Source organism: Miniopterus schreibersii, assembly GCF_964146895.1.
Source record: "Miniopterus schreibersii genome assembly, chromosome: 2".
Classification (NCBI taxonomy): Eukaryota; Metazoa; Chordata; class Mammalia; order Chiroptera; family Miniopteridae; genus Miniopterus; species Miniopterus schreibersii.
The window spans coordinates 175,625,645-175,638,699 of NC_138102.1; the positions used below are offsets into that span (position 1 = coordinate 175,625,645).

The 13,055-nt window shown below is 41.1% G+C and overlaps 1 protein-coding gene across 2 annotated transcripts in view; it reads right to left on the reverse strand.

The window, feature by feature from the left end:
* Positions 1–12,450, reverse strand: part of ALDH1L2 (aldehyde dehydrogenase 1 family member L2) — a 38,518-nt gene extending 26,068 nt beyond the window's left edge. Inside the window, exons 1-4 of one of the 2 annotated variants that reach the window (XM_081129058.1) lie at positions 12,296–12,450; positions 6,005–6,149; positions 3,020–3,254; positions 1,138–1,303 (exon numbers count right to left, since the gene is read on the reverse strand). In XM_081129058.1, coding sequence (XP_080985184.1) covers positions 1,138–1,303; positions 3,020–3,254; positions 6,005–6,149; positions 12,296–12,343 — 594 coding nt within the window. In that variant the 5' untranslated portion in view covers positions 12,344–12,450. Of the gene's footprint in view, positions 1–513; positions 691–1,137; positions 1,304–3,019; positions 3,255–6,004; positions 6,150–12,295 lie in introns of those variants that run through there. The other variant, XM_081129059.1, reaches the window with a different exon arrangement.
* Between the last annotated feature and the right edge of the window lie 605 nt (positions 12,451–13,055).

Genomic DNA, 13,055 nt, shown 5'->3' on the forward strand with positions numbered 1-13,055 from the left:
CGGGTTTGAGCAAATGCCACTGAATACACATAATACTATTTTTATTGTAATTATCATTTTTGAGCACCTATTGTATGCCAGGTGCATTACACAAATGTCATTTAATTCTTACAACAACTATCAATCATGCAGTACTATCTACATTTTATAGACAAGGAAACCAATACTAAAGAGTCTAGGTGACCTGCCTATTGCCATACAATAAATAAGTGGTAGAATGAGAACTTTGGTGTCATTAAATCATTAAAAGATACAAACAAAACATTACTCTCCTGCCTCTGAAATCAAAGGCTGCTGCTTTATATCATCTTACTGTCCATCTCTGTGTTGCTACTTCTACCATATCAAACTCTAAAAAACATTAAACGACATTAAAATGATCTTTCAATACTTTCACAGGCTTATATAGTTTTACTTTGTGTTGTACACGCTCTGAGCTTTTAACCCAGAACACATCTGAGCAAGCAGAGCAACGCCAAATTTCACCTCATTACACAGACTGATTTCAAATACCTTTGAAAGAAGCCCGAATTGCTTAGCAAAACTTCTCAAGATTCTCTGCACTTCTTTACAATCCGTCATTATAAACAGGGTTGGAGAGTCAAGTACTTGGCAAAGTAACTGAAGCAGTTTGATTGCTAGTTCCTCCATCTGATCATTGCTCCCAGGAGATCAAATCAGCTTCATAGACTAGAAATGTTAAAGTTCAGATTTCCACCCTAAGTATACCATCCTATTGGTAAATATAAAATCTAATTGTTTGGATTTATATTTTTAGTAAAAATTCATATGAGCAAATTTTCAATAAAAGAAAAATATTCTTGCCTGGCTAGGTATGGCTCAGTGATTGAGCATCGACCTAGGATCCAGGAGATCGAAGTTCGATTCCCAGTCAGGGCACATGCCTGGGTTGCAGGCTCGATCCCCAGTCGGGGGCGTGCAGGAGGCAGCCGATCAATGACTCTCTCATCATTGATATCTCCGTCTCTCTCTCTCCCTCTCCCTTCCTCTCTCTGAAATCAATAAAAAGAACTATTTGTATTCTCTGAAATCAATAGAAAGATATATTTAGAGAAGAAAAGAAAAATATTTTCAAAACTCAAAGGTTTACTAAATTCTTCTTGATGGCATACTGACCATGGCCTTGATTCCTTCGGGAAAGAGAAATCTGTTATAAAGCGCATCCACCGTATCATTGGGCTGGACATCACATGACCTCTGGAGAAGGATGGGTCCTGTGTCTAAACCATCGTCGGCCCAGAATACAGAAAATCCAGCTTTCTTATCTCCCATAATTAGAGTCCTGTGGGGGGGGGGGAAGGTGTTTCAACTTAAAATATTGGTTAACTGTCTCATCAAATGATGAATTAGTGATAGTAAAGTATAAGGTAGTTACAATGGAGAGTTGATGGTGAATGAAGCTATTGTGAGATATTAATAGTGGAGTCGGGAGACGTCACCACTCATAAAAAGCAGTATTTAATGGTACTGCTATTTTATGCATCCACACATCTGTAGTCTTGTTAACACATGTTAATGACTGACAATCTACTGAAAAAGGCATTAGAGTCCATCATTACTACCACTCACTGACACCCTGGTGTCGGCTTTCTACTGCAGCATCAAGTAATTTTGCCCACTGGGGTCCAGTTCTTACAATGTACTTGAACCTGCATTAGGCAGAATAAAATAATGGAAGATAAAACTAAGGATGCTCAGTGCAATGTGAAGAGGAGAACTGATTATTAATTTAAGTTGTGTAATTCAGGAATAAACATCATTTGGAGCTAGAAGTAGCTCTAGATTTTCTGCATAAATTATAGTAAAAGGTGGTTGATTAATTTAACTATTTGTATTTTGGGCTCATAAAGCTCAGCCTAAGAAAAAATACTGGCCCTACAGAACTGGAGTTCCTAATATACATAATAACCTGGGTATATGGACAAATACATATAAAAGCATATCAGAGAGCAGGCTAAAATAGAAGGAGCATGAAGTGGTAGATCCACCATGCCTATGATCTACATGATCTAAATAATTTTTACTTCTCTGAGCAATTAATCAAGCCAAACTTAAATTAATCAACCAATCTATCACTCTTTTCAGAAATGTTGAGGAATTAATTGGCATTATGTTATCAAGATCCTTGAAAATATGCATATACTTTGACCCAATGATTCTGCATGTAGAAGCAATGTGAAGTTAAAAAATACAAGTTTAAGTACACAGATATATATACCACAGTACTATTTAAAGAGCAAAAGGAAATCAGTTTATATAATTAGATTTTAATACAATGAAATGTTCATCACACTTAAACTAAGTGTAGACTTCCTGCCTATTTAATAACCTGACACTGAGAGATATCTGGGAGATGTGCAGGTAAAGGAAGGAAGGCAGAGAAGATGGGCTTGCCCACCTCAGCTTACAACATGGTGTACCTATGGTATTGGGCATCTACAGTGTACCAGGCATTGTTCTTGATACTGGGAAATACAGCAATAAAATTGTTAGACCATAGTCCCTTTTTCCCTCGAGAAGCTTAAAGTTGAATGGGGGAAGAGACAACAAAGATAATTTCAGGTAATTCAGCATTTCCTGAAATGTACCTGAGATGTTACATGCAAAATTTTTTAAAAAGTTCTATGATCACATAAGTTTGGGAATGTTGTGTACTCAGATTCCCTCCTGGAGATTATGATGCTAACATTAGAAGCTCTAACAAGTCCCATGATAAAGAAATCCAGCATAAACCAAGCTTGTCTGACCGCAGAACCTTTGTTTGCTTAATACCTAGTTACAGCCAATTCTTGTAACCTGGTTACAGACGATTCTTGGGAAATGCTGTTTTGTCTTATGCAGTACCCCTAACTCTCAGGGGAGTTTGTCAATAGTAGCAATCATGCAGGACCTCACACTTGTTCAAGTGTACCTAGTTCATTGGCCATCTAGGTAAGAAACAGAAAGATTATGGACAATCGAAATAGGTCCATCTTCTATGTTATTAAAAAAACCTTACCAGTTGATAGCAGAGGCTCCTCTGTGCCTGGGAAGAATAGATGGGTGATAAATGATGGAACCGTGCTTTGGGCTGTCAATTACATCCATGGGGATGAACTGTGTGCAGAAAGGAAGCACGTTTAGCTCGGCACCCACGGATCTGTAGGCCTCTGCCACCTCCTTTATGGTCTTGCCCTTGACTCTCCATCTAGGGAACTTGAACACAGGGGTTCCATTTTTCTCTGCAGCCAAAGCTGAGCATGAAAAAGAAGATTATTTTCATTAAAATAATTTTAGCCATAATTTTACATTGCTATAGATTTACATCTAATTTTATAGCTTTGTGAAACATTTACAAATAAAACACAGTGAAGAACAATTTAGATTCTGGCCAGGATTTGACCTGCTACAATTTTACCATGAATCGTTCACTTTTCTAATGTGATTTTTATCTATATATTTAAGGTATAATGTTTGAACTCAAACACTTGTACCTAGATAACATTTTAGGATTTTTAATTGAGGCTTTTTCTTTTATAAATCAAAATTTATACCTCCATTACTGATCCAGTCATTTAAAGAACATTTGCTTGTTTTTTATATTTGGAGCCAGGTGCCAATACGTCACCACCCAAATCAGATATACTTAACCTCTGGCACAATTGGAAAACCTCAGGTTTTTCCCCATTCCTGTTTGTTGAGGGTAGTCCCTTTTATCACAGGGCAAACTGTAAACCAGGACACATTCTCCCTGCCAAACAAGCAGATTCCAAAAGATGAAGGGAGAAAGGAGCTGAGCTGAGCCTGTCTAGTTCCTTCTCCCAAGTTCATCAACCAGATAAGTTAGTGGAGGAGAGAGGCCAAGACTGAAAGACATCTGCTCCCTGTAGGGGTTCGGCCGTATGGGAGCTGATTCGAGGCTCTGTCCTGGAAAATGTCTATTCTAAGAGGAATGACTCCATCCTACCTGTGTGTGAAATGGAATGGCCCTCAAAGTGCAGACAGCACAAATGCATTTTTCCATAATAAAATATCAATTTTACTAACTACATACCCTAAAATTTTAAGTATATTTATTTTCCATCAATAACACAAAGTAACTACATTTTAGGCTTTCAGCCTATATTTCTTAGTTCCCTTTCCTTCTCTTCATCCAATCATCAGTACTCAATGACTCCGGATGGGATGCCTACACCACAAAGCCTCAATTTCGAAGCCTAGTAAGTCTTGAAGGCTGTCAAGGTGATGCCTTGGTCAGTCCATCTGGAAGAATTTGAGAGGCCAGTATAATGATATTCACAAAATGTAAATTTTCATACAATGTTCAAAAACTGTAAACAACTCAAACGTCAGGTGATAGGAAAGTGGATAAATGGTGGTAAGAGAAATGTGAAATTGGGAGAAAATTGTGAAAGGTCTAAGCGTCACATGCTTGCAGTTCTTCTGAAGTTCATGTACACGGCAGAGACTGCTAGTTGACCCCCTTCACCCCTTATCAGTGGATTTCTATAATTTAGCTGAACATATAGCTAAATATAAAAATCTATATTTCTCAGCCTGCCCTGCAAATAGATTTGACCTGTAAGTAGAATTCAGCCAATGGGACACAAGTAGGAATAAAATGTGCACCTTCTGGGTTATGCCCTTAATGAAAGACTTGCCCTCTGCTTCTCTTTGTCTTCATGCTTGCTGGATGCAGACTGGACAGTCAGGGCTGAAGAAGCTACCTTGGACCACGAGATGGAAGCCCAGTGTTGATAGTGGCAAAACAACAGAAAGAGTCTGCATTGTGATATACGCAGAACTGTCACAACAGCCCCTGGTGGCCAACCCAGACCCGAGAAGTGGACTTCTGTCTTAATTTAAGCTAATATTATTTGGGGTCCCCCACTACAACAGCCAATCTGAATCCTAAACATGAGTCTTCCTAAACATCCCCACACAAAACTAGTGGAAGTAGGTAATGATGAACTAGGTGGTCCTAGCAACAGGAATCATTTAAAACCAAGCTGCTGGAGCCAGGTATAAAAATGCATGAGGCAGGTCCCTCAGAATTCCCCAGGTTGAGGACATCTTTTTCTAAAACGAGGGTAATTTCTAAATTAAGTGATTAAATTCATGTGCATATGGGCTCTTGGCCCAATTTTTTTCTTCTTGATACCTAAAATAAATAATATTAAAATACAATATTTTAAAAAGCAGTAACAAGAATTAGGATAAACCCCAGAGCTACTTCTTCCAAGAAATAAAGTAAAAATTTATGGTTATTGTTAAATTGTTTTCCAACCAATGTGTTGCATGAAGTTCCAGTGATTCATGAAATTCCAAGTCATGAGCCAAGATTTCTAGACACTAGTCCTAGTCCCGACCTGTATTATTTGTAGACTGTTCTATGTCTGTGTCTTGTACCCTTCCTTGACATAACTATAGTGAGCAAATCAGAACCACACTGCAGGTTTGCTCTGAGGATGGCTATCTTCTTTACCGACCGTAATCATCAATCAGCCTCAGCTATAATTTGTTCTGAGATAAATGCCTTCTTGATGACCCCACATAAATATCTATGATTGGGTGTGCCTTCCCTGTATTCCTATCATGCCTCTGCATTAGATATTATTTTTTGGAAAGTCACAAGTGTAACTCAGGAAAAATACATGCCTGGAAATTCCTCCCATGGACCTGATAGTGACCATGGAGATAAGTGGATAAACTCAATACAACAGGGGCCTGCCTGCTCCTTTGTCTTGGGCTCACAGAGAAGGGAGGATTTTTTGTTCTATATCTACCATGCCAATAGACTTGGCCTGCCAAGCCTTTCAATAGGTCCAGTGGACACAGCAGAGCCCAGAAGGGAGGCATGCAATCTGGGTCTTCCGGGACGATGACAAGTAAGTGGAAATACAGAAATGCTAATGAGGAATGAGGGGTCTGAGCTGGGCTCCCGGCTGAATAGTTGAAAGGCCACTTCAGAGTCCTTGATCCAGTTGTTCCAAGATACACTCACCCAGTGGGTCAGCTTTTCCATCCTTGTCTGGAACTGTGAACACCCCCACAACTCGATGGCCCTCTTTGCAGAGGTGGCTGTAGACTTCTTGTCCAAAGAGGCTCTGACCAATAAGGGCTAACTTCAGCTTGTTTTTGAAATAAACCTGTGAAACAATTTAATGATGACAGCTGTTAGTATGGATAGAAGACATATGGATAATAAACATTCTTTTTCATTCATTCAAGATGACTTGAGGATGACAAAAGGCTCAAAGGTCTACAAAATAATTTTTTTACTGACATACACTGAACCCAGACTACTTTATATATAGACAGTAGTGAAAATAATTTCACTCCTAAATATTCTTCTTTTTTTTCTTTGCTTTAATTCCCTTGATTATTCATTATAAACATGGGGATTGCATATATTTTTACAAGCCGCTTCAACTCCTTAGTGCAATAAGGCACGATATTAACAAATATGTGTAAGTTCCATAGTGAAAAGCAGTTTAACTCTGAGCAAGATCCACTTCAATATGAAAATGCTTTTATGCCCCTGCAATATAGAAATAAGAGCTGTACTAATCTCTTACCCCAAAAGAGGCCAAGAGCTAACATGCAGTATAACATAGGGGTCAAAAGCGGACCCCAGAGCTAGACTATCTGAGGTCCAAGCCTAGTACCACCCACCCCTTATTAGTTGTACGGCCTTAAGCAAGAAACTAACTTCTGTTTGCCTCTTTTTCTCATCTGTAAAATGGGAATAATGTCATCAACCTCATACAACTTTGGAGTAGATGACTTAATATGCAATAGGTTTAGTGCAGTGTCTGACACCAAGTACTGTTTAAATAAAAGCTTTAAAATATTTTAAAGATTTTGCTATATACTTGACACTGTTTTATGTCTTTTTTTCACAAAGCCCAGAATTCCAAAACCCTTGGTAAGTGAATCCAACTCATTTGGCTTCAAAACCTGGATTGATGGAACATTCTTCATATCCTTGTAGGTTTCTTGTAAGTTTGAACAAACTCATTTGGCTTTAAACCTGACCCAAACCAACATAATGCTATTTGTGGTCTTTATAATATTTATAAAGATTATATGAATATTTGTATGTTTTGCTACAGAAAAATTAATGTATTTGGTTACAGATACTGTCTCAGACCCTGCTGTGAATTGTATTTAATAGAATATCTATGTATCATATTAACAAAATGTGAGAAATTCTGAACCCCAAAACACACTTGGCCTCACACATTTCAGATAAGGAACTGAGGCCTGTACATAATTTCATTTAACTTGATCCACACAACTATCCTGTTATTATCCCCCCATTTTGTACCATTTTATTAATGAAGAAACCAAGGCTTAGAAACGTCAAGTATATCCCCAAGGTCATGCTGACAGAAAGGACAGCTGGAATTTGAATCGAGGTTGATCTGACTTCAAAGCCCATGTGTGTATTTAAATATCAAGTAATTAAAATGAGCTACCACCACCATGCCTTCCATCTTCTTTTTAGAAGACTAACACTGATGCATAAAAATACAGTGATGATCTACACTGGCTGGGCTGATCAGTTGGTTGAAGTGTTGTCCTGGGCACCAAAGGTTTCGGGTTCGATTCCCAGTCAGGTCACATACCTGGGATCCCTATTGGAGCGTGGACAGGAGGGAGGCAACGGATCCATGTTTCTCTCTCACCTAGATGGGGTTTTTCCTCTCTCTCTCTCCCTTCCTCTCTAAAAACCAATAAAAACAGATCCTTCAGTGAGGATTAAAAAAATTCCACGATTATCAAGAAATACAAACACCACAGAGATAATAGTAGTACTAAAGCGATTAAAATTTTGTCTGTAAGCAATCATGCTTTGTGTAAATTCTCCCCAAATGGGGCGTTTTCACAGAGCTTAAGGGTGGTGAAAAGCTGGCAGGTGCCTAGGCTAGAAGCAGGATTGTGGGTGTAGGGAAGGTAATTAGAAGGTCATGACTTCCCAGGCGTGTCCTCTTTTGGCAACAGACCAACCCCAGCTCCCCAGAACTCATTCCACCTTTCACTCCTCCGCCTTAGGATGTGGTTGCACAGGGCTCGGATTTAGAATTTCCCCTCTCAGTAATGGGATTCCAAATTAGTAAAGCCTCACTGTGAACATCTGATTATAAGGAAGCTTAACTTTTTATTTCCCACTTTATTAAGGGCATGGATGGCATCCCTTTTTAGGCATGAACTTAAAAGCCTACGGGCTCACACCTTTTCCGTAATTAGGCTGATAATTAAGCAATTAAGGTTTCAGTTTAAAAATCCTTTCCCAGGGCCAGCGGAAGTTTCTCTCCCTAAAGAGCCTAGAGCTTCAATGTCTAACAGATATTCACAAGCAAACAAATTAACTCTGCCTACAGAAAACGTGTGACTATTTTGTTTCCTCTCATCAAAAAATTGGAATGTTCTGTAAACATTTTGTCTTCAAATCCTATAATTAACGCTGTGGCTTGAAACAGAACTTACACGTTAGCTATCTCACAAAACCTGAGTTTACCTCAGGCCACTACCAATGCTAGATATTTTAAAACATCTAAAATACTCCTTTTCAAACACAGGAGCCAAGAGGCTGAGCTGACTCAAATGTCAGCTGCCATCAATTATTTGGAGCTCAAATTCAGATTCAAAACACCTCCAGAAAGACAGTGTTTAAGGAAACCGTGTCAGTTTCTTTGGAAATACTACATTCCTTGAAATACCGTCTGAGCTCAGTGCTAAAGCTGAAGTTACAAAGGCGAGTTTCCAACACTGTGAAATTTTCAGATTTTAAGTGTATTTATAATGAATTAGCATAATTCCAAAAAAAACCCCACACAACCCCACAAAAAACTGGACTGGGATATTTGACCTTAGTCTTATTTCTCCAAGTATAATCTGAAGACTGACTGCCAGTGTTGGTAGAATCAGCTGGAAGGATATGTTAAAAATGTGGATTCCTGGGCCCCACCCCAGATCTACGAAGTCAGACGTTCAGGCCCAGGAAGCTGCATTTTAACAAGCTCTCCATTAACTCACAGGCACATAGAGTCTGCTTTATGGAGTCTCCCAACTACAATACCGATTCTGTCCTGGGGAATTTGGATCAGAAAGAAGGGGTGAAAATATTAGCAAACAGTTTAATGAGATCCTAAGATATGCCAGGTGTTTCATATCTATCACTTCCTTTTGATTGCCCGATGACTCTTGGAGACAGACATTACTAAGCCATTTTACAGATAAAGAAATTAAAACACAGCCGAGAGTCAAATAGCATACTAAGTGCTATATTAATGTTATTATTATTAATTCCTCAGGATTTAGATAACGTGTTCAGTGTATAATACTTTATTTAATATGGTTCAAGGTTGAATTTGGAGGTTCTAAAAACAAACTCCAAAGCAGGGGTCAGGCAACAAGGAAATAAGTTAAGGACATGGTTGCTAGAACTAGAGTACAAAGCCAGTACTTGGTTCCAAGAGGCAGGGAAGGGTCCAATCTCTTGAACTGATTCAAAGGTAACCTTAAGTCCTGGAACCAGGCAATGAACCCATAGCCACCAGCCAAACTTGTCCCAGACACTAGCAGGGGGAACAAAATAACAAGTGCCAAATAAATATGAGGGATAAATAACCCCCACCATGGGGAGAAATTAAGAAGCAGGGAGCCAGGCAAGATAGTGAACAATAGTAACTGACAAAGGGTTTTATTAGTACACAGTTGCACTAGTTAAAAAAGCAGTATCATTAAGAGGAAATCATTAAATATTTCTAAGTCCATTTCTTTAAAACAGAGAATGGAAAAATTAGTTTTATCAGGAAATGCCATAAAATAATTTTCCCCTTGGATTTTGCCAGGTTGAGATATTTTTTTCATTCTGCTCTAACACCAAACTAAAAAACACACACACACAAAAAATGCTGTGCAATTTTTTTCTTTTTTTCAAGATGACAGTATAATTTACATACAATATGTCCTTGTTAGTGTACAGTTCTGTCAGTTTAGACATACAGTGTCATGTAACCACCAACACAATCAAGATAAAAAACTGTTCCACCCCCCTCCAAAAGTCCTTTATGTCCCTTTGTAGTCAGTCCTTCCCTCATCTCCAGCCCCTGACAACTACTGATCTTTTGCCTATCAATAAGTTTTACTTGTTCCAAAATGTGAGATAAATGGAATCATATAATACGTAGCCCTTTAAGTATGTCTTCTTATACTTAGCATACATGTTTGAGTTTCATCCATGTTGTATGTATCAGTAGTCTATTCCTTTCTTTTTCCTTCTGAGTAGGATTCCGTTGTATGGATGGGTATAGCACAGTTTGTTTATCCTGTCACCAAATGAATGACATTTGTTTCCAGTTTTTGGTGTCTATGAACAAAGCCTCTATAAACATTCATAAAAACGTATTTGTGTGCATAAAAGTTTTCATGGGTAAATACCTAGAAGTGCAATTGCTGGGTCATAAAATAAGTAAGTATATGTTTAACTTTATTAAAAAAACTGCCAGTTTTCCAAAGTGGCTGCACCATTTTACACTCCCACCAGCCATGTTTGATTTTGAACAATTCTTTTTTTTTTTAAACATATCTTTATTGATTTCAGAGAGAGGAAAGGAAGGGGGAGAGAGAGAGATAGAAACATCAATGATGACAGAGTCATTGATCGGCTGCCTAGCCCACCACCCGGGCACGTGCCCTGACCAGGAATCGAACCCCCGTTCTCCTGGATCCTAGGTTGATGCTCAATCGCTGAGCCACGGCCAGCAGGGCTGAACAATTTTTATAGAACACAGTCCAAAGGATGGGTCCTCATTTTCTGTGGATCAAGAAACACCAAATTCTTCACTTATCCCATGTCTTCCTTTTGGCCATTGAAGAAACTGCCTTCTTCCCAGCCACATGTCACTGTTCTTCCACATGCATTCCTAGGTATAGTCAGACACAGGCCCTGAGCCCTCGCTGTACCTGGTGCTTCCCCACACACAAGCTTTTGTTTATGCTATTTGCCCCCTGGGATGTTTACCTTTTACTAGTCAAATCTTATGTAAACCCCACTATTGTTATCATTTTACTCTTCAAGACTCTTTTCTGCTCTCCAAAAAAGACAATTCAATGAAAGCTGCTGACAGAGGAGGCCAATAAAACAGGCTGGCACAAGCCCCTTGCTCTCCTGCCATCCAACCTAGATTTCCATGTGCCAAGTGGTGGGAGAAAGCTAATGAGGAATCCAGTGCACTGCTTCGGAGAACGCACAAGAGCTCTGCCAGAGTGGGTCTCTTTTTCCTTACTTTTAGAAAGATGAATGCTTCCAAAATAACTAGAACTGACTGTATGGGGTAAAGGGAATTATTATTTGGTGGTGTCTGGGGGATGAAAGCTTTTCCACTTATGCCACTTGGATCAGCTCTTGGTGCTACTTGAGACGTCTCCCTGCCTCCAAGCTTTTCCATTTGAATGTGTACTCATGTAATCATGGCTTTGGTAGAGAAGAAGAATCGAAAGCAAATTCTTGTGTAACACAGCACACATGCACTTCCTATTAAGAAATATCGTAAATAGGATGGGTGTTTTCTTTTCCCTAAACAGCTTGTAGTCTGCTTAATACAGGGAGACATCTCTCCAAAGGCCCCCAAAGTGCCGAAGGCAGTGCCACATGCAACATGTGGGCTCTCCTACTATTTCTGGAGGAGCTGATGCAATTTCAAGGCCAGGGGCTGGGCCAAAGCCCTGTTCTTGCTACAGTTCACGAATGGTCCAGAGTGGCTGCTTCTGCAGTGCCCAGTAATGCTAGAAATCTTGCAGCCTGCAGCTCAGAAATAATGAGCTTGCAGCCACTAGCAGTAAGTGCCACTATCTGAATGGGCCCTGCAAGCCAGTGGGGAGCGCACACATCTCAGGCAGCCGAGGAGAACCCGGGTGATTTCATAGTACTCTCCTCCAGGAGATGGTCTCTACCTTGGCTCCAGCTCATAACCAGGGGGATGTCACGATTGAAACGGAATAAAAGAAAGGAAGCCGACTCTGTCCGCTCGCCAAGTGACCGTTCCCACCCGTCAGTCCCAGCCAGACTTTAGATGTTCAAGAGCCGCATCCTTGCCCCTTCGCCATGGAAGACAATGACACGCTTGCCAAGCCCCATCTAGGACCCTCCCCGGAGTCTCTTCTGCAGTTTTAAAAGCGTTGATTTAGCTTTAAGCTGTTTAAACACCGCTGGCCACCCCCAGCCCCTCCGCCCGGCGCTCCAGCCCCCGGGTGAGAGCCGGGACGCGGCCAGGGCGGGACTCACCTGGCCGGTGGAGAAGCGCCGGAGCGCCTGGCTGCCCCGCCGCAGCATTCTGGAAAGGAGCGCTCGAGCGGCGGCGTGGCGGCGCGGGGCTCGCGAGGCGGGCGGGCGGGCGGCTCAGCCTGGGCGCGGCCCGCAGCCTCGGAGCTCTAGGCGGCGGAGCCAGCAGCTGGCTGTCAGGGCAAGCCCCGGACCCCGCCCCGGCCCCGCCCCGCCAGCTGGCTGGTCCCGCCCCCTCCAGCTGGCAGGGCTCGGTGGCCAGTCGCGTGCGACTGGGCGGGGCGTGCTCGGGCAACCTGGAGCCTCGGGGCCTTAGACCAGCTGCAGCGCTGGTGCCCAAGGGTAGGGACAGCTCCCTAGGGCTAGCTCTGTTTCGGTTATATTCCAGGTATTTACTGGCTGTGGGACCTTCTGCTAATTACTCAGACCCTCTGCAGCACGTAGGAATCTGCCTTAATGATCAATCTGACATTCCAAGTCACGTCCAGAACAGTCCTGAGAAGGCAACAGGCATGCCAGTGTGCCTCGACCTGCGAGACTGAAGACGTGGGCGCACCTTCTCCATATCAGGATCCTGACACCTATCTCAAAGGCTGATAGGATTGAATGAGAGTCTGTGTATAAATCATTTGGCAAAAGGCCTGGCACAGAGCTGGTCCCTAACAGATGATTGGTAGATGATATAGATAGATGATAGATAATCCTTTGCCTTCACTTTCTAGAACAAACGCTCAGACATGCTTTAGCTGAGACTTGTCTCAAA